The sequence below is a fragment of the Chenopodium album genome, chromosome 15, assembly GCF_948465745.1.
Source record: "Chenopodium album chromosome 15, dcCheAlbu1.1, whole genome shotgun sequence".
Classification (NCBI taxonomy): domain Eukaryota; kingdom Viridiplantae; phylum Streptophyta; class Magnoliopsida; order Caryophyllales; family Amaranthaceae; genus Chenopodium; species Chenopodium album.
In genome coordinates this window covers 8,351,870-8,372,442 of record NC_137848.1, presented here as the reverse complement: position 1 = coordinate 8,372,442, position 20,573 = coordinate 8,351,870, and the positions used below count along the sequence as shown (strand labels likewise).

Here is a 20,573-nt window from a genome sequence, read left to right as displayed (position 1 = left end):
TTGAAATTGATACGAGCTTCCCCTTTTTATAGAAGTCCTGAAATAGGAGAAATTATTTGGCCTAAAATAAATGGACACGTGGTGGTTCCTTATTGGATGTCAATAGAAAGATTCTGTTGCTATTATGGGTTGTTATTTGCTTCCCGCCTCGCTTCCCAAAAACCGTTATATGTCATAACCGTCTGCGTTTCCTTTTCTACCCTTTTTCTTGAATTCTTGAATTTTTAAGGTCTTGATTCTTGAATCTTGAGTTCTCTCTTTTGCTTTTCCTTCAAATTTATCCAATCACACAATACACCATGATCTACCAAATAACCCATTGATTAACTCCTATGTACAACAACGTAATTATACTGTAATGCTAATTCTAAATTTCTATACTCGTTTGTGAATTTGTGATGGTAAACATGAAAATTTTAGGAAACTTACGAAGTACTTTTTACGGTTTATGTTCTTTAAAGTGTACTTTACTAATGTTTATGATTTTTTTACAAATTATAAATTCAAGTTAACATCGTTTTTTCTTATATGTATCATTGGATAGTGTCGCTTGAACCAATCCATTTAGGGGTAAGATTTTGTAAACATTCATTCCAATATAGTAGATACCACCCCATAATGCCAAGTGTGATGTAACATGCACAAAAATTTATTGTGTGCTATGTGCCTAGGCTATGCATCTTGATTTGTGATTGTCTCAGATTAATTCAATTATTTTTTATATCGTGTGTGTTTTGTTATAATCCTACATATTACTATCTTGTACTCCAATCTTTTACTAAAGATTTGAGTATAAGAGTTATAAAAACCGAACACATATTAACATAAAACCAAATTACGGAGTACAACAATCAAAACATTATATTTATCCCAAAAGACAATATTTCGTCAGAGCAATTTAATTAAGCAATCAAAATGAGACGGATGGTCAAAAGAACGAGAAAAATGAGAGAAAGATGTTCCTAATTCCCAAATAGGATAAGTCCCAATAAAAGCGGCAGAAACAATAGAAAGAGAGAAGCAATCCGAAAAAACAGAAGTAATAAAAGCCCAAATTCAGATATAATAAAGCCCACAATATCCTTAAATTACCGTTCACCTGAAACTATTGCCACCACCAACCGCCCAAACAACGGCGACTTTCTCAATTTTCGTCGCTAATTTTGGGGATTTCCATTGATTATTGTTCAATTTAGGTTTCAATTCAATTGTAAAACTTATTTAATTGGGATTTTCTGTGTTAGATTTGTTGATGAATATGATGATGGCACCCTCGCCTGCTATTATTGCTCATCTTCCTCTTGCAATTTCCCCCTTTGGAGGTCGTCAAGGTATGCATTTAAATCTCATTTTACAGATTTTGGGTTTTCATTTCTTACCTTTAATTGTTAAATGTGAACCCTTTTATTGATTTTATTATTTTGCCACTTTTTCTGATTTTTTTTTTGCATTCATTTCTTTGTAATTTTACTTGTTTCAATCAACAAAGATGGCAATTTTATGTGGTTGTATTAAGTCTATTCCAAATTTAATTTGAATGTTTAATTGTTAATTTTGTATATGATTATCATTTCTCCTGCAACAGCTTTATTGGGGTCATGCTTTTTCAAAAGGAATTCTCTCAATTTAGATAGTTTTCTAAAGGTTAGTGGAAGATGTTACTAAGCTTACTTTATATGCCAACATTTTATGTTTTTTACTTTGAGATAATTGCCGATTTTGATGTCATAATATATGAAGATTTTGTTGTCAATTTACAATACTCATGAATTATGTTTAGAAGACATGCATTTGGACAGACAAACATCCCAGAAGACCATTTATGATTTTGCTAATGGAATTGATGGATTTCCTCGTTTGATGAATGTGATTAGTTACATTTTATCTATTCCACATTTTTCAGTTTGGGGCTTGTGAAGGACATTGTTTGCGCTTGAAGAGGTCAATGAAGTGTAAGAAAAATTTCCCCTTTACATTTTGAACCAGGCTTCAGTTGTAATTAAAGTATATGTGCTATGTTTGGTTTAATGATCGTTGCTTCATTAAAGTATATGTCAATGAAGTGTAATTATGACTGATGTTTGCATCTGTTTCTTTGTTGGCCCTTTAATTTTTGGTCAACAGGACGGTGTTTATAGTGATGGTGAAGAATTTTGCAGACAGAATCTCACATTTGCTTGCTTTGGTTATTGCAGACGGGCCCTTATGCTTCCAGAGCGTAGGTGCCTTTTGCTACTGTATTGACCCCGCTAAGAGGAATGAAAGGTTTCATATTGGCAGGGAATTAGGCTTTCTCGATAGGTCACGGAGACATATAGCAGCAAGATCAGATATTGTTAGAAATGGAACTCCTGAAGCAGCCTTACCCTTTTCAGGTTCAGAGCCTGTTTATCAACTTCTTTTATGCTTACATGTTTGAATTTGGTTTAATGATCGTTGCTTCATTTTGCAGAAGCTTCTTTTGGGCCCAAGACTAGGGGAGTATGCTTTTATGCTGTCAATGCTGTAGTTGCCATCGTTCTCTTTGTTCTGATGGTTGTATCTCACCCTTTCGTTCTTTTATTTGATCGATATAGAAGAAGAGCACATCATTTTGTTGCTAAAATGTGGGCTACTTTATCTATCACTCCATTCTTTAATGTGGAAGTTGAGGGATTGGAACATCTTCCGCAGCCAGATACACCTGCGATTTATGTTTCTAACCACCAGAGCTTCCTTGACATCTATGCTTTGCTTACTCTTGGGCGAAGCTTTAAGTTTATAAGCAAAACTTCGATTTTCTTGTACCCTATCATTGGATGGGCTATGTATCTAATGGGAGTTATACCACTAAAGCGCATGGATAGTCGAAGTCAAATGGTAGGCATATTTTTGTTTACGTTTAATCTCTTTTATGCTCTTTCTCGCATGCCTCTAACCTTTTTGTGGTATTGATTGTAGAGAATTTGATGAAAATGAGTAGAAATAAGAGGTATCTTCTGAATAGTTGTTTGCATATACAGGAATCATAAGCAACGCATAATATGATATGTGTGGCACATTTTATGTATGCTTTATGCAAGTAAGAAAGTTTAGAGCCAACGACAGAAGTTAAGATAATCTACTCAGAGAGGTTCACTGATTTGTTTACAGCAGAGCTGTTGACATGCGTGACTGCATGAGTGCCTTAGTTGTGATAAGAGGGAAGAATGCAACCTTTTCACTTATAGTATGTTTATTTAGGTAGCATACACTAGTAGCTGGGGGCTATGCATCCTTCTAGGGATTATATTGTTTTGTACTTGTGGTTTATACCTTTGAGTTCTCTACACAACATTTTCATTTCGGTTTTCTGTGAGAAATATTTTAATCATTGTTGTAGTAAATAACAGATTTCTATTATTTGATTGTAGGAATGTCTCAAGCGGTGTATGGATCTTATCCGGGGAGGTGCATCTGTGTTCTTTTTTCCGGAAGGAACACGAAGTAAAGATGGAAAGTTGGGTGCTTTCAAGGTGAGATCTTTATGAGACTGTAGCTGATTCTGTCCTGATTTGGGAGACTGTAGCTAAATGGTCATTAGTCAATAAACACAGTTTAAATTACCTTAAGTATTAGCTGCTAGACATTGTTGCTGGTCTAATAGAAAAGCATTGGTGATTCGTCAGCTACCTTAAGAATCTTAAATTGCGGTATTATGTCTCTCCAGTATTCTGCTGAGGCGCTTAAAAAGGTTTAATTTATCATGGAAGTTTATGTATTTGCAACTAAAGAATTATAAGAGAACCCACTAGCAATGTGTAAGCTTCCACTTTTGTTTTAAACAATGTATCCATTGTTATTTGTGTAGAAAGGCGCATTCAGTGTTGCAGCAAAAACTCAAGTGCCAGTTGTGCCCATGACAATAATTGGAACTGGCAGTATCATGCCTGCTGGCAAGGAGAAATTGCTATATCCAGGGTCTGTCAAAGTTGTAATTCACCCATGTTTGATAGGAAATGACGCACAAGTATTGTGCAATCAAGCTCGGAGTGTTATTGCAGACACACTTGAGCGGCAAAGCTAAGAGTTTCAAGTCATAATGTGGTATTATTGGACATATGGATTTTCCTGAACCTTAATTATTTTACGGATTGATGACGGATGATGTAGAAGGTATGTGCCTTAAGTGCTTGTTACGCTGGGTCATGTTTTATTGTTTTTTGCTGCAATTTGTTATGTTTGGAAAGCAGTAAGCCTTTTGTTTTATTATTGTATTTTACTTTATATAAACTTGCAATCTTTGCCTATGTTTTATTCATCTTTTAAAAATAGTTTTAGAAAATACATCTTCAGGTAAGTTCAAGATAAGTTTTGATACATTCTGAATTTCTGATAAGCCACCCCTGTATGACTTTTCTGCTCCCGTTAATTCATTCTTGTTACTTGGAGTTATGCCCCAACTCTCGAAAGTTTTCCTTTTTGGGTGGATGATTTGCAGATAGGTTTGATTGATATGGACAATATGACAAAAAACTAGTTCAGTCAAATGTTTTAGACTTTTAGGTTATGGTTAATTATATGGGTCCTCCTATTTGTAAGCGTGTTATCAATGATGGTTTTGATTTCTTGCTCTTGCTCTCAAGTTGCTTTGTGCTACATCAATGAATGTTATTGTTTCTGCACACTTTCTCATACATAATACATTGTTTTTTTCCTATACAGATTTTGGTGCCTAATTTAAGGCCTGTGTTCGTTTCAGTAGAGAAACATCTTCAGAAATTGTAGTTAACTTATAGGGGGATGGCTTGCTGGAAAATGACAGCAATTGGCATCGAAATTGGATTAACACAGTTGTGCTTTGGAGAAAGAAGATATTTTCCACCTAGGAGTTTTCGCCTGTTACTAGGATTTTCCACTCAGGAAATGGCTAGTTAGGATAGTAGTTTTTGGTCTGTTACTAGGCTTTCTACTCAGAAAATGGCTAATTAGGTTTTGTAAATGTATTGATGGCAGCTGTTGTTGTAGTTCTATTGAGGGTATAGGAATGTATAAGAGGTCTCCCACGTAGTCAAGCGAAAGGGCTGTATTTGAGGCTTGTGATAAAGATGTAATGTAGGCGCAGAGCTGAGAAGTTGTGCAGCACTGCGGATTTAAAACTCATGTAAAAAGGCCTAGAGGTCAAAATTCGTCAATTTAACAGTAAAGGCCTATCTTTTGCCCATTTCCTTCTCTCGATTTTTCATTGAAGTAAAACTACTCTGCTTATGTCTTTAATTTTTATCGATTGATTTTTTTTTTTTTCCTCATGCTTTGCTTCTGCCATTCAAATATCTCTTTCTTAAACAATAAAATGCCCACATTTGAATCATAGCACTGCCAACTTAGTGCCAAGTCCGAGTAATATTGTCGTTTAAGGTAAAGCACAAGTTGCATTCTTTAGTTATTACTTCGTTTATTAATATAATCCGAAATTGACATAATAGTTATATGATACATTACTTGTATGAAAAAAAAAGTTAATGAAGTGACATGATATATTACTTGGTATGAGAAAAGTTAGTGAATTGGTATGGCAATCAATGGATAAAAATTGTACCCTCCAATATATTACTCTGTATTAAAAATGCCACAAATCGATCCCAGAATCTCCTATAACCAGAAGGAAAGCTCTAACCACTTGAGCTATTCCTCACTCTCTATTAGAAATAATTTCTTATAGAAACTACTTTGTATTAATTTTTGGGAGTATTCATTGAATTTGCATGCATAGATACATTGAGATTTGTTATTGTTTTTAAGGTTAGTAGTTAGAGAACCTCATGCTTTATATTGTTGAGTTTTGTTTTAATACAAACACTCTGTAACCCCCGACATTAAGCATTGGATTAGAAGGTAGCTTAATTAGCAATTAAGCATCCTACCTAACTACGCAATTCCCATTCTTTTGCCTCATAATTTGAGCCAATTAATAAAGATAAGCTTATCTTCTCAATTATTACATTCGCTTTCGGCCTTCAATTTATTTGTCACTCGTTCAAAGGTGGAGATATTAATCTCCATTAATATATTTAACTCTAATAGCATCTTAATTTTATCACAAATAAAGACAACTTATTGTTCAAGGTTTAAGTTGGTAGCTACTCCCTTCGTTCCTTATTACTCCATATTAGTTACGTTTTGATTGTTAGCACTATTTATAAAATGAGGTAATCTTCTATTTTATTCTCAATATATAAGACTTTGTGATACGACATTATATAGTCATGTACTTATGTGGGGTTATGTTTGATTCGTTTCAATGAGTACTTTATTAATATCCAATCGTTATAATTTTTACAATTAAGCACTAAAAAAGATATTAATGGATAAACAAGTACATTTAGTAAACATGTAAAGTCAAAACGTAATCAATAAAAAGAAACAGAGGAGTAAGAATTTTATAATGCTAAATGCTCTTCAAGTTTACAAGTAATAATAAAATATTATGTAATTAATACTTGATCGTAAATTAATCAGCTCAATTATTGGCCTTCACCATATTTTCAATATATATACTTGAAGTTTTGTCATTTAAAAATATTCAAATTAGTGATTGATCTCTCTTTATTCAAACTAGTGAGTTGTAATTACTTAAATTTAATGATTGGTTTAATAACTTTAATTTCTATTAGGAATAAGAAAATAGACCAAATGTTGGTGGTTCGGTGGTTGGTAATTGATTTGAATAGTGCTCAAATAAAAGTAAAGTAGTACGGAATAATAGGTAGTATAAAACTATAAATTGCAAAAGTAGTGGAAAATTAATTTGATGCCTAAAGTAGTAAGTGCAATTGTGCAAATGATTAAGCATAATCCTTTTTCTGCCTTCTATTTTCTATGATAAGTTAATTATCACACATAATCTGAACGAGAAGAGGTAATTAAAATACATGAATCAAATAGACCACTAATTTGTAAATAAAATGTAGTGCAAGATAATTATATAGAAGTGAAGGGAGGAAGATGAAGTAGATACTTGTGGATGATCACACGTCTATAATAGATTATAGGTAGTACGAAGTATGAGTATTATTTATTTATTTATTTATGCAACCGACTCCATTCTTTTGGAAAAGACTTTGATTATGTTGTTTTATAATAATTAATTTGTCAACTTTACTTTATATACCAAGTAAAGTTAATCTTTGCTTATTTAGCTCATCAAGATTTTGAGTCGTAATTTAAGTCAAATTTTGATTGATTGGAATTCAAATATCTCACAAATTAAACAGGTTAAGTTAATCATCATGACACTATCTATTGTAAGAGGACTTCGAAATGTATGCTATTACCATGTTTTTATAACGAATATGTTGCAAACTTGCAATCTTCTTGTATGCATATATTTTATTGCAAAGTGACATTGACGGATGTAGAAAATTTATTCCTAAAGTATTCTTTAAAATAATAACAAGCAAGTGAATAATTTCCTAAATCATGGGGATAAATGTACAAACTACCAACTTGATCATATATTTCCTGGTTGGTTTTAAAAAATAAAAAAAAGGTTGGAATTCCATTAATGTCAAAAACCCAGGATTTGATGTCAATATCCAGGGTACACAATTAGTATTAATTGTGATTTGTGCAAGTAATTAAAGGACCCACGATGAGTCTCTTAATAATAAAGAAATTGACAAGTTACCCTCCAAATAAAGGGAAATTGCAATTTGATTTTGAAACCGTAATCCAAGGATATCACATAATATTAGTGCGTGGGTTGATATGTTATCATGCATCCCTTTCTTGCACTCCACTCACTTGAACTACTAAAGTTACAGCTCATTTCTATAACTTACCTAAATTAGTTTTTCTTTTTTACCCTCTCCTTAAATTAAAGGTACTTTTTCTTAGAGGATTTTCACCTAAGTTGGTAAGTTTTTTATTCTATAATAAACAACTAATCTTGCTCTTAAGTTAATTACAACTATTGTTAAGTAGTCTAACTACATTGTTTACGTAATTACCTACCCTTTTAATTATTTATGCCACTCTTCTCCTTCTTTTCTTTACAACCCTAAGCTAATTAACCTTTAGCTTTAAAGCTTTCGATCAGATCGAGAGTGTTCATTTGTTGATCGTAAGTATGAAATTTTATTGCCAAATTTTAATTAAGGAAAATATAGATTTAATTACTTACATGAGATAATAAAGAACTTTTACCATTCAAGTGATCTGATCTGATTACAATATATATTATCCAATTATGATGCTAGAAAGCTAGAAATTACAAATTTTTTCAAATCAAAATCATGTCATGCATTTTGTTTATGTACATGCATTTATTTGTTTAGCTTTAACACCAACCATAACATATGCGAAGTATAATTTATTCTAAATAAGTCATGCATCCACAAACTTTGTAAAGAAAACCTGGCAAAACATTAGCATCATATAAATTTTAGCACAACATGTAGGAGTTTGTGTTACTTCAAAGGGACACAATTAATTAATATTGACGTACAGCAATTGGGTTCGTTGATTGTGATAAGAGAGGATACATAATGGGTTAATTAAAATAATTAAAGGGTGTTAAGGCTTTATCAAAAAGGGTAGCAGGAATAATCAATGATGAACCTAATAAATATTGAAAAGAACATCTTCTCCTTCTATTCATTTTTTTCTTTTATCTAAATTAACATACGAATTATAATGGAGTATAACGTTAACTTAATTCTTATTGTGCTGTCCGAATGAGTCATAAAATACAATTTACAAATGAAGGCGGAGAGATTATTTAAACCTGTAACCAATCATATATATTAAAATAAATCCCTTTTCATAACGTTAATCTTTATTGTTCATAACGTTAATCTTCATTGTTATCAATCTTTTTCCCATATATAGCATTTTTAATGGGCACCATGGCAACGACATTGTCGTCCTACCACATATAAATAGTGTATTAGTGATGTTAACACCGTCAAGGATAATTAATTAAGCTAAGTGGGTTGTAGACTGTAGTAGGTGAGTGTAGTAAGGTGCCAAAACCACTTGATAAACCCATATTAATTATTCATAATTCATAGTTTAATAGAGATTATTATATCAAGTCACGTACTCTTTTTATCCAATTGATCGTTATTTTGAGGCCCATTAACCTTGTTCTTTAGTTAGAGTAGTCTATGTCCCATAATTTTTGTTAGGTACATCTTTGAATATATTATCAAGCTTTTAATATTTCACTATTTTTTTATTTTTTTTTTCTGCTATTGAGTTAATTAAGTCTTTCATTAATGCATGATATAGATTGATTACACAAGTTAAAGATTATCACCATATAGTGTATTAGATATACCAACTCATGAATGTTCTTTGATTATAAACCTCTATTATTAATTCGGGAAATGTTATATGTAGCCCTAAGGGTTATATATAATCATTAAATATATTCTTGGAAATTGCATAAAATTAGAAATTCACGACAAAAACACGCGTAAATCAGTGTTATTAGTGTTTATATTTTGATGATTTCTTAACTTATTACGATTTTCAAGTGTAAATTTAATGCTTGTATGTAGCTCTTAGGGCTATGTATAACATTTTCCTATTAATTATACCAACTCATATTAACAAGAAGTTACCGTATGAAATCATCCACTAAACAAAATACTATTGGGTTCACCAAGTATCAATGTATCATACACAATGATACAAGTGTAAGTAAAAATTTTCAAATTAAATTGAATACCATCAATAATACTTTTAACTTATATTCTCTGCTCTATCTCGAAATGTTTGTCCAAATTTCCTTTTTAATATGTCCCTTTAAATTTGTCTCATACCATAAATGATTATTTAAAACCACAATTTTACTCGCATCAAGTCATCAACTATATTTACTTTGGCTCCACCGCTTTTCTCTCTCATTATCAACTGCTTCCCACCAAAAATTTAAAAAGTTACCTGATCTCAATGGGGCAAAAAAAAAAAATGGACGAAAAGAGTAATTGATATTCCACAAGTCCTATACGAACATTTTATTAAAAGCATGCACATGGAGAGGTATTGCTTTTATCACCTTACATCAAATTGTAAGGTATGAAAATCATACATAAGCATAAGTATAAGGGCCTGTTCTGATTGACTGAACTGAGTTGAACTGAACTTATTGGAGCAAAATTGAACAGAACTAAATTGAATATTTTATGAGAGAAGAAAATTAAAAACTGAACTGAATTTATTAGAGCTGAAAAGAAAATAATCTAAAGAAAAACATGCCTAAAACTCTACTTTATTTTAATTAGCCTTAGACATTATTCTATCCACCTGATATTAACTAGTAAATTAGTTGAAATAAGGTTATTCTATTTACCAAATTTTACCAAAACGTACTTTAACAGTAAATTAAGTTCACATTACCTTTTATTTTTGTTATTTAAATGAACTCGACCCAAACCTAATTTCACCATGCCTTAACCGGCAAAACTCACAAGGTAGTAAAAAGTAGACGGTGTAGGACCAGAAGAAGGTGATATAGGGGAGGTGGGAGTTGAGTTTTAAAAATTTTGAAAAAATAGAAATGTTACACCGTCAACTAACGGCGCTTATAAAAAACATAGGGTTATATATAAAAATTGTCCTGTCGTTACATATTTTGGAGGACATTACTCTTGAACAGACCAACAAACAAAACTCAAATGTAATGTAAGATTTCTTACATTATTATTACCTTCATTTTCATCAATCAAACTCCATTTTCTCTCTCTTCTGCTAAATCTTTCTTCCTCTTCTTCACCGCCAAACCGCCGCTTCTTCTCTTTTTTAGATCTGATTTCATTATATGTAAGCCATTTTTCCCATTTTTTTGTTTCTTTTTATAGTACCTTCAATTTTGTTTTGTTTTGTTTTTTTTCTTTTATTGCAAGAAAGAAAAGATTTTGCTGGGGTTTTCATTTAGGGTAATGGGGTTTTCTGGGTTATTGATTAACTTTCTTAATTTGGGTTGGTCTGTTTTTACAATGCTGTCATAGTTTCATATCTGCTACATCTGTTAAAGTTTTAATTTTTTTTTCTTCCTAATTCTATTTTGGGATCATTTAAGGTCAAGTCAGTTTATGTTGCTTTGAAGATGATTAATTATAATCTGGGTGTTTTCAAATTATGAATGTACTTTCAGTTTATCTACAAATATGTTAAATTAGACCTTTGTAATTGGAATGGAATACATAATGCTTGTATGAATGAATTAGTAAGGGATAGGCTGCCGACATCTGCCGTGTAGTGCCTCCAATGTTAAAATTCATATTGGTTGGTTGGTGTTGTCACTTTGAAAAAACTGCTTCTTTTCACTTTTGGAGCTGTAATAAGTAATAACTACCTATGTTTGTTTTCGACACGACACGCGTTTGTGGTGACTGCCTTTATCACTACCATTAAATTGAATTAGCCTTTCTTAGAAGAAGCTGTAGGCTGTTGAGGTAGTCAGGTGGATATTATGATCTTTACTGGTTTAGTTATTTATGTTTAAGGCATTGCATTGGATGCTCTAGTGAGCAATATTGCAGTCACAGGTTTTGGTATTTACCCCCTTGTCATTTATAGTCTGTCAGCGAAAATATCCGACTTTGGTGAGTTTACATTGAATTTCAAACTTGGATAATGGTGTGGAGTGTGCACATATGATCACCTCATTTCATGCCAAGAACAAGCTACTTTTATGAAAGGCCACTTCTATAGGTCAACCCTAAACAAAATGTATGCTCTAGGAATTGTATTGCATAATTCTCAAACGTCTAACCAACGTTCAGCCTAGGAAAATGTATTACTTTAAATTTGGAAGGATCTTGAGCTTTGACAGGAACTCAAAGAATTTTTTTTTTTTTTTTTTTCCATGTTTGCATGAATTATTATTTATAAAAATCAATTTTGCATTGCTTAGTTTTGTAGGATGATGCAATTTTGTTTGGGATTTGGTAGGTACAGAAATATATATTTTACCTGCCAAAGTGATTCTGTCACATCTACTGGTCACCTGTATTAGAGAAATGCCTTTCAAGAATTGTGTCAAGAGAAAGTAGAGTAGTATGTCACTATTGTGTTTAAGAGGACATATATGGTTTTTGAGATTTCGATTGGGATGTGAGAGTACCATTTTGAGGAAGGTGTATTATTCTTATTGTCTAAATAACCTACCAGCACAAAAAAAGGTTTTCCTATTTTGTACTCAGTATGATTTAGGTTTCATGTATGGATGTACCTTCCATCTTGAAGCCTAGAATGATTTTTGATATTTGAAGCATTCTCTTATAATTGCTATTATGGCCAAGTGTTATCCATAATAGTTTTGCTCTCGCATGCAGATACTACAAGCATTTGACTTTTTTTGAAGGCTGTACTTCACCAATCTTTAAACAATTTTTTTTCAATATATAATCAATAGCTGTCTGTTGTTTTTTTTGGCTTATAGTTGTTTGTTTTATTTATTGGCCTATGGATTTATTCTGTGCATACTGTGTTTGAGACTATTCATATGAGATCCTTGCATGCTAAGGTTGATCAGTTTCATCTTGCTTTGTTATAGATGAAAGGTAGACATAGTGTCTTTCGTATTAGTGTAATTAGAAAAATTTCGTGTTGCAAATCATTTTTCTGCAGTTGATTTTTTATATCGGCTTTGCAGTACTATGGGGATGGAAGTTAGAGAAGCATGTACTGACAAAGAACCTGATGGTGTCATAAAATATACCAGCAGTGCTTCCCCTGTTTCAAGTCATGAGGATGTAGAAACTCATCATGATGGCTTAAAATCAATTGAGCATGACAATGTGGTCCCTGAATCCTTTTCCATGGTTGAAGATTATGATGTAAAGGAATGTACCACAGATAATACAGCTGAGATTTCTGAAGCTTGTCAGGCTGAAATATGTGAAGATCAGGACTGTCCCAGTATGACAGATCACAATGGCCATATGCAGGAAAAGGCTAAAGCTCAAAGCTTGAAAACAAAGGGTGAAATAAGGGCTAAAGTTTCGCCGAAGATTGCACCAAAAACTTGTAACACGAATGGTCGAGCTAACTGCACAATTCCGCAGCCATTTGCTTTGGCTACTGAAAAGCGAGCATCAACTCGCCCTTTAGAAGCTGAAACTGATGCAAATAAAGTGTCATCAAAATCAAAGACTACACATCCACCCAGCGGTGGCAAGAAAAATCAGGTTTTTTTTTATCCCTCTTGAAGCATACATCTTTCCACCATCTTCTTCTCTCATTCCCTTTTTTCCCCCAACTTTTCTTGATGCCTTTTTTCTTGCACCTAGAAAACAAGAGCTTGCTTTAGTTTCTCATAAAACAATTTTAATTGTAAAAAGCACATTTTTCAATTTTGAGGTCTTTTTACATGAACCACTACTCTACCAGCCATCTTGTGACATCTTAGTTGCAACTTATGCCCATTTGCTATTTGGTATATAGCATTATAGCCTTTATTTTTAATAAAAGAGATTGCTTATCAATTTTCATGTAAATCAGATACAGTTCATTCTGCTGTTACTTTTCTAATATTACTTCTTTCCTTTGCAGCATGTTTCAATCTTCATATCAAAGAAGCCGCTGCAACCAGACAACAAAAGGCATCCTGACGAGGAAGATTCAAATTCCGGTGTTTCTGAGTATCCTAAGATTCCAAGCAGCCCATTATATTAGTATTTGTAGTTTAGTGTGCTGCTTTTATTTGCTGAACAATTTATGCTTATTTATTGAAGTTGTGAAGAACTAGATGTCTAGATTTACCTTAACCATGAACAGTGCTGCACCATCTGCGAGCGCTTATAGAGCTAAGACAACTGTTGCATCAGCTCCAGTGTTTAGGTCATCTGAACGTGCAGAGAAGCGAAGGGAGGTACTTCCTTTTCACTTTTCTTGCTTTTAAATAGTTATTGCTTAGGTTTTTCAGAATTTAGAGAGAAATATATACATATGGGGTGAGGTACTTCCTTTTCACTTTTCTTGCTTTTAAATAGTTATTGCTTAGGTTTTTCAGAATTTAGATAGAAATATATACATATGGGGTGAGGGGGGGTTTGTGTTTCTCCAACTTCCTTTCAAACTTTGTCTCTCATATTCCATTTTGTTATGACAGATTTCTGTCCATTTTCATATTGCAACATCTTATATCTACACACACTATACACATTACGATGGCATTTGATTTTTAAGATCTGCTGAAATATGTACCATCAGAAGAAATTAGAGTAACTTATACCAATTTTTCATGTTCAGTATTATTCCAAATTAGAGGAAAAACATCAAGCGCTGGAGGCAGAGAAACTTCAAAGTGAAGCAAGGACAAAGGTACAGTATCTTTCCAATATCTTACTGTGTCCTGAGATTCTATCAAAGCTGCTTACACAAGCATGGTTATTTTTCTACTCTTGTAAATCTTAGGAAGAGATAGAAGCAACTATAAAGCAACTGCGGAAGAATTTAAAGTTCAAGGCCACCCCTATGCCAAGCTTCTACCACGATGGACCGCCTCCTAAGCTTGACCTGAAGAAGGTATTTCATAAAAAATTTGAATACTCCTAAGAATCCCAAAAATTGTTTAAGTCTGTATTGGACACCCCTTGGAACTTGAAAAAAGAAGAAAAATGATTGATGATTATTTACGCTAGTTTCAGGCACCTCCTACTCGTCCAAAATCACCCAAGCTTGGAAGACGGAAGAGTTGCAGTGATGCCGTTGGCATACCTCAAGGAGCCAAGGCAAAGAAGAACTCTGACAAGGGAAATCGCCTTAGTCTTGGCATGCCAAAGATAAGTGATGATACATGTGAAGACAATGAGCAAATCGAACAAGAACATGAGTCAGTCATGAATGCAGCGATATCATGCTCTATGAACGGTGAGCATAATATGCAGATCATGAGCCACTGATTCAGAAGGCTAGGGGGTCAAAGTGTTGAATTTCACTTCCAGTTGAAGCTCCTTTTTTCTTATGTTTCCTCTTTTTGCCCTTTGTCCTCTATCGCTCTATCTTTTGACTTGCTGGGGAAGATGTACCTACTCAATCAACTGCATCTACATGTGAGGACTCATTCGAGTGTTTTGTGTGATGAAATTTGTATATCTTTGTTAACTTATTTTATAATTTATAATGAGAGATTGCATTATGCTCTAATTCAGTGTTCTCTTCATCTCTTGACCTTTATTAAACCACTCATCAATCATCACTCTCTTACGTTAAATAAAAAAGAGATCCTTCCAAGGATTACTCTATGTTCCCGGTTTTGAAGTAGTGACTTGGAATCTTGGATATTCATTTTCTGCGTTTATTATAGATTTATAGTAACTCCAGTAGTAAAAGAAAATATAGCCAATAGTTGGTTCCTACAGGCGCCTATACGGTGCAACGTACAATCGTTTTTGTAAGAAAGAACATGATATATAAAAGTAATGAACATATAGATATAGTGAAAAGAACATACTATTAAAATGTAATGAACATATAACTAGAGTGAAAATAACATACTATTAAAATGTAATGAACATATATACCTAGAGTGAAAAGAACATATATACCTAGAGTGAAAAGAACATATTTGTACCAAAAGAACATATGTTTATGTTCTTTAATTATCAGTGTAATGTACTTTTATTTGCGACATAATGCTCATTGCTTATTGTGAAATGTTTATTGAATTTTGTCTTCAAATTATGGTGGTTATGTATAGATAATGTTTATTCATGTTCTTTATTAATATTACAGATGTTCTTTAGATATGAAAATATATATATATATATATATATATATATATATATATATATATATATATAATTGGATGTTCATTACAAAACAACTATATGCTTTTTACAAAATAAATGTATGTTCTTTACAAAATAGTTACATGTTTGGAAACTACGAGGTTTTATTTCACAAAATTGTCGTCTACAATTACCCTCATGACATTTACAACGTTTTTTTTTCTTTTCACATCCCTTCCCTTGCTTACCAACCCTTGAACCCTTGTCCTCGTTCAACCGAGCAAATGATTTATGCCAACAAGACGTTACAACTTACAACAACTTAAACTACGAGTACTACTGTACTAGTCTCTAGGTGGATTTCAGAAACAATTTCGGCCACCCCACTCTTCAATAAAATGACTCAGATTGCTCACAAAGTTTTATAAACTTAAAGTTCCAGAGTAATACAATATTGATCAAGGTTCCGCATTGGCATACATAACGATTGCATTAAACTACTACTGTACTGTAGTTGAAATTGAACACTTCAACTAGAACTGTATTTTTAGTAAGGCTATCAGCCTTCATATGGTAGTTAAAGTTTGTAGCTTTGTGCACATTTTCAACACCCTGATTAACAGTTCTCTTTATTAGACAATCTTCTCCCCAGTTCGAGGAACAAACAACTCGGCAAAATCAAACTTTTCCGACGGGACGACAAGAAATTCGCCGGATTTCCTGAAATCAAACTCAGAATCATTCACTAGGTACCGCTCTATCTCTCTTCTCCTGCAACGTTTCATCTTTGAACTAGGGTTTGCTTGATTTGATGACTGATTATGTTTCTGGTGTTATGGAAGGGTACCCATTTCTCATATTGTTGATTCTTTTTCATAAATTGTATAATTATTAGTAGAATACCAAGTAATTGGAAGAATTTCTTAAACTCAGAAATACTGAGAATATCCTAGATTTTAATCTGGGAAATGTAGTAGTAGTCGTTGTATGATTGTATGAATATGTTTACAATTAGGGTTTTTCGGAATCCAATTATACCATCCAATTGGCATTGCCATCCTGCCATTTCTTGTAATGTTGATTCAAAGATTATGATTGGAACCCTGCTATCGAATTTCATGTGCTCGTTATCGTCCCCAACCCGATTACCTCCACCTACTCATCAACACATTGCTCATCTTATTCTTGAACAAAAATCGCCCTCGGAAGCCCTCGAAACCTTTAGATGGGCTTCTCAACTTCCCAATTTTACCCATAACCAATCTACTTATCGAGGTTTGGTTCACAAGCTATGTGCTTTTCGTCGTTTTGATGGAATACACCAGCTGCTTCATGAAATTCCAACCTCACTTGGCGCACCGCCTGATGAAGATATCTTTGTCACGCTTGTTCGGGGTCTGGGACGGGCCAAAAGGATACGAGAAGTTATCAAAGTGCTTGATTTGGTGCATAAGTTTGGTGTGGCTCCATCGCTGAAGATTTATAATTCGATACTTGATGTATTGGTTAAGGAAGATATTGATATTGCCAGGGGTTTCTTTAGGAAGAAGATGATGGAGTGTGGTGTTCAGGGGGATCATTATACTTTTGGGACTTTGATGAAAGGACTATGCTTGACTAATCGTATAGGAGACGGGTTCAAACTCTTACAGGTTATGAAGACTAGAGGTTTGACCCCAAACACGGTGATCTATAACACATTGCTTCACGCCCTGTGTAAGAATGGGAAAGTTGGTAGAGCTAGGAGTTTGTTGAGTGAGATAGTAGAACCTAATCATGTCACCTATAATCTTATGATATCAGCATATTGTAAAGAAGAAAATCTTGTTCAAGCGCTGGTGCTTTTGGAGAAGAACTTTGCATTAGGACATGCTCCTGATGTTGTGACGACAACCAAGGCGATGGAATTACTATGCAATGTTGGCCGTGCCAATGAAGCTGCTGAGGTCTTGGAAAGAGTTGAAAGGAATGAGGGTATTGTTGATGTTGTGGCTTATAATACTTTAATTAAAGGATTTTGTAGTCTGGGAAAGGCAAAAGTTGGATTGCATTTTAAGAAAGACATGGAGATTAAAGGTTTTCTCCCAAATGTTGACACATACAACATTTTAATTGCTGGCTTCTGTGAAATTAATTTGTCTTCTGTAGCCCTTGATTTGTTCAATGACATGAAAGTGGCTGCAACAAGTTATAATTTTGTAACATTTGACACCTTGATTAGAGGGTTATGTTGTAAAGGACACTTAGAAAGTGGATTGAAGGTTTTGGATCTCATGGAGGAGTCAAAAGATGGTAGTGGGGGTCGCATTAGTCCTTACAATAGTGTCATTTATGGTTTATACCGTGAAAATTGCTGGGACAAAGCCCTTGAATTTATAAACAAGATGGGAAAATTGTTTCCAAGGGCAGTTGACAGGACCTTGAGGGTTATAGGTTTATGTGAAGAGAATAACATAGGAAGTGCGAAAGAAGTTTATCACCAAATGCTTCATGAAGGTGGAATTCCAAATGCTCTTGTTTACTCTAGCTTAATCCAGTGCTTCTGCAAACATAATCATGTCCGAGAAGCATTTCAGCTGATGAATGAGATGTTTGGGCATGGCTACCTTCCTGTTACATCAACCTATAATGTTGTTGTCAGTGGATTCTGCAGTCAAGGAAAAACTGCGAGTGCTCTAAAGCTTATGGAGGAGATGGATGAGAGAGGCTGCTTGCTTGATAAGGAAACTTACAATCCTTTGATACTTGCTTATTGCTGTAAAGGTGATTTGCAGAAAGCATTAAAGATTCTGCATCAAATGATTGGCAAAGGTATTAGACCTGATTATTCAACATGGAATACACTGTTGTATTACTGGCTAGACGTCAATAATGTCTCCTGTAATAACCAAATACAGTGGATTTTAGCAACTTGAATTTTGGCTGTTGATGTTACTTCTTCAGTAATTTTGGTTACCAACGCCTTGCCATCTAGTAAAATAGTCAAAGATGAACAGTATTACTGTTACTGTGTGAGGGATTCTGCATGTTTTTAAGTTCTCGGAAACTGGAATGGTATTGGTGAAATATCAAGAAGTGGTGTTTAAACCCTGAGTTAACCAGAGGCATTAACTGGAGCACCATCACAAACAAGCTCTACGAAGCTGAAGATCAAATATGGACTTAAATGATGCTTGGTCTTATTTAGACCTTCATAACTTTAACATGCAACAAGCTGGGCTTAATTTCAGATACTGGCCGCAATGTTCCAAGTTATATGGGATGGTTTCTCAAAAACAAAATCAATGGAGCCAATAGTCGAGGTAAACTTGTGTTCCTTTGCTGCATATATAATTATACGAACAAATAGATTCATGGAGTTGAAAGAGGGGGGAAGGGAAAGACTGGAGACTGTTATCATCATTTCCTGTCAAAGTGTCTCATTTTCCATTTATGATGTCAGCTTGCTCTTAAAAAGTTCTTGAAAAAACATCATAAGTCGTACGTTTTACTTTTGATAGATCCTTAGAAAATAACTTCTGGAAATAATTATAGCTATTTTTCATTCTCAGCATTGTAGAGGGAAACATCAGTTGCAGGAAGCAGAGAAACTTCAAGGTAAAGCTAGGACAAAGGTCTTTGTAACATCTTGCTTGGGTCACAAGATTCCTATTGTTTGTGAATTAGTGGTCACTTCCTCTGCTTCTTATCTTATTTGATTTTTCTAAAACTGTAAATTTGTCAAATATGTTATCAAATTTTCTGCTAACCTTAGGAGGTGATAGAAGCAAATTTAAAGCTACTGCGATAAAGGTTGATGTTAAAAGCATCCTCAAATTAGATGCTGGTTATATATCATCCTCAAATTAGATTTTGAATACTACAAATTTCGGTTAAGTCAAATATGTATATACCTGAATCCAAAATAATGGATCTCCTTTTTGTGTGACATTTTTTTTTTTTTTTTTTATCTCTAAGGCTATATGTTGGTTGCAGGCACCTCCAACTCATCCAAAATAACCCCAGCTTCGGAGATGGAAGAGCTGCAGTTAGGCTTTGTCAAATATTTTAAGAAGCTTAGGGAAAGATCTCTGGTAAGAAAAATCTCTATAATTTTGACTTTCTAAAAAACAAGTCCTAGCATGTCAAAGATTGAGTTTGGGACTCAAACGCTCCTTCAATTATAGGTTCTTACAGGAGACATTGGAAAACAATGAGAAATACGAATGAGATAGAGTCGGCTATGTGTGGAGCATACTGTGGAGATCTGAGCCATAGATGAAAAGTCAGCTTTTAACCTTGAGTGCTTGCCGCTGTGGAGATCCTGTTAGTCTTTTTACGCCTGTTTGATGAAAAATGTATCGTCTTTGGTAATTTATTCATATAACTCAACACTCTCTTAAATCTCATTTTACCAGTCATCAGAAAAATTAATAGTCACCCATCTTTTTGTAAAAGTTGTAAATATACGATCAATTGTTATGAAATGACCATTTCTTGAATGTTATTTTAGCTTTGTTTGCCTTGATTGTAGTAAACTCCAATAATGAAAAAGGTGTAAAGGAAAAGATGGCTTAAAGCATAAAGCATTATGTTGGAAATTATAACGTTTATTTCCGCAAAATTCTCATCTGATCTTTTAAAGCTAATATCAGCATTAGATTGTTCTCAATATACCAGCTTTAAAAGGCTCTTTAAAACTAAATGTACCTCGGAATTTTTCTGTAAGGTTGCCTCATCTTCAATCAACATATACTGTATATATAGATTACTGGTTCCTCTATGATGTGGGTTAGATCCATATTCATATCTAGTCATGTTTCCAAGTTGTAAATAATTGGACTCTGATTTTGATAGTTGGCAAATTTTTGTTGATCCCGGCCATCACAACCC

At 33.6% G+C, this 20,573-nt stretch overlaps 2 protein-coding genes and 1 pseudogene across 6 annotated transcripts; all 3 read left to right on the top strand.

Annotated features, from left to right (window-relative positions):
• The first annotated feature begins 970 nt into the window (after positions 1–970).
• On the top strand, positions 971–5,236 carry LOC145581794 (1-acyl-sn-glycerol-3-phosphate acyltransferase BAT2, chloroplastic-like). The gene is made up of 8 exons (XM_081638824.1): positions 971–1,331; positions 1,586–1,644; positions 1,904–1,952; positions 2,196–2,375; positions 2,453–2,859; positions 3,393–3,494; positions 3,830–4,134; positions 4,684–5,236. The coding sequence occupies exons 1-7, from the start codon at positions 1,253–1,255 to the stop codon at positions 4,043–4,045; spliced, it is 1,092 nt and encodes a 363-aa protein (XP_081494950.1). The 5' UTR covers positions 971–1,252; the 3' UTR covers positions 4,046–4,134; positions 4,684–5,236.
• A 5,354-nt stretch (positions 5,237–10,590) lies between these two features.
• Positions 10,591–15,065, top strand: LOC145581793 (protein WVD2-like 3). Of its 2 annotated transcripts, none has more exons than XM_081638823.1 (7): positions 10,591–10,785; positions 12,623–13,157; positions 13,522–13,610; positions 13,747–13,840; positions 14,221–14,292; positions 14,386–14,496; positions 14,619–15,065. In XM_081638823.1, exons 2-7 carry the CDS (start codon positions 12,627–12,629, stop codon positions 14,871–14,873), a joined length of 1,152 nt encoding a protein of 383 aa, XP_081494949.1. In that variant the 5' UTR covers positions 10,591–10,785; positions 12,623–12,626; the 3' UTR covers positions 14,874–15,065. The 2 variants fall into 2 exon arrangements, with proteins under 2 accessions (XP_081494949.1, XP_081494948.1); XM_081638822.1 differs by having other exon boundaries at positions 10,593–10,785; positions 14,613–15,065.
• Positions 15,066–16,077: 1,012 nt separating this feature from the next.
• LOC145581792 (pentatricopeptide repeat-containing protein At2g17525, mitochondrial pseudogene) lies at positions 16,078–20,184 on the top strand (annotated as a pseudogene). 3 transcript variants are annotated; one of them, XR_014099682.1, is made up of 4 exons: positions 16,078–16,450; positions 19,253–19,298; positions 19,677–19,774; positions 19,868–20,184. The product of XR_014099682.1 is annotated as a pentatricopeptide repeat-containing protein At2g17525, mitochondrial pseudogene, transcript variant X3 (transcript). The 3 variants fall into 3 exon arrangements; XR_014099679.1 differs by lacking the exon at positions 16,078–16,450 and adding an exon at positions 16,482–19,003; XR_014099681.1 differs by lacking the exons at positions 16,078–16,450; positions 19,253–19,298 and adding an exon at positions 16,482–19,003.
• The last annotated feature ends 389 nt before the right edge of the window (positions 20,185–20,573 follow it).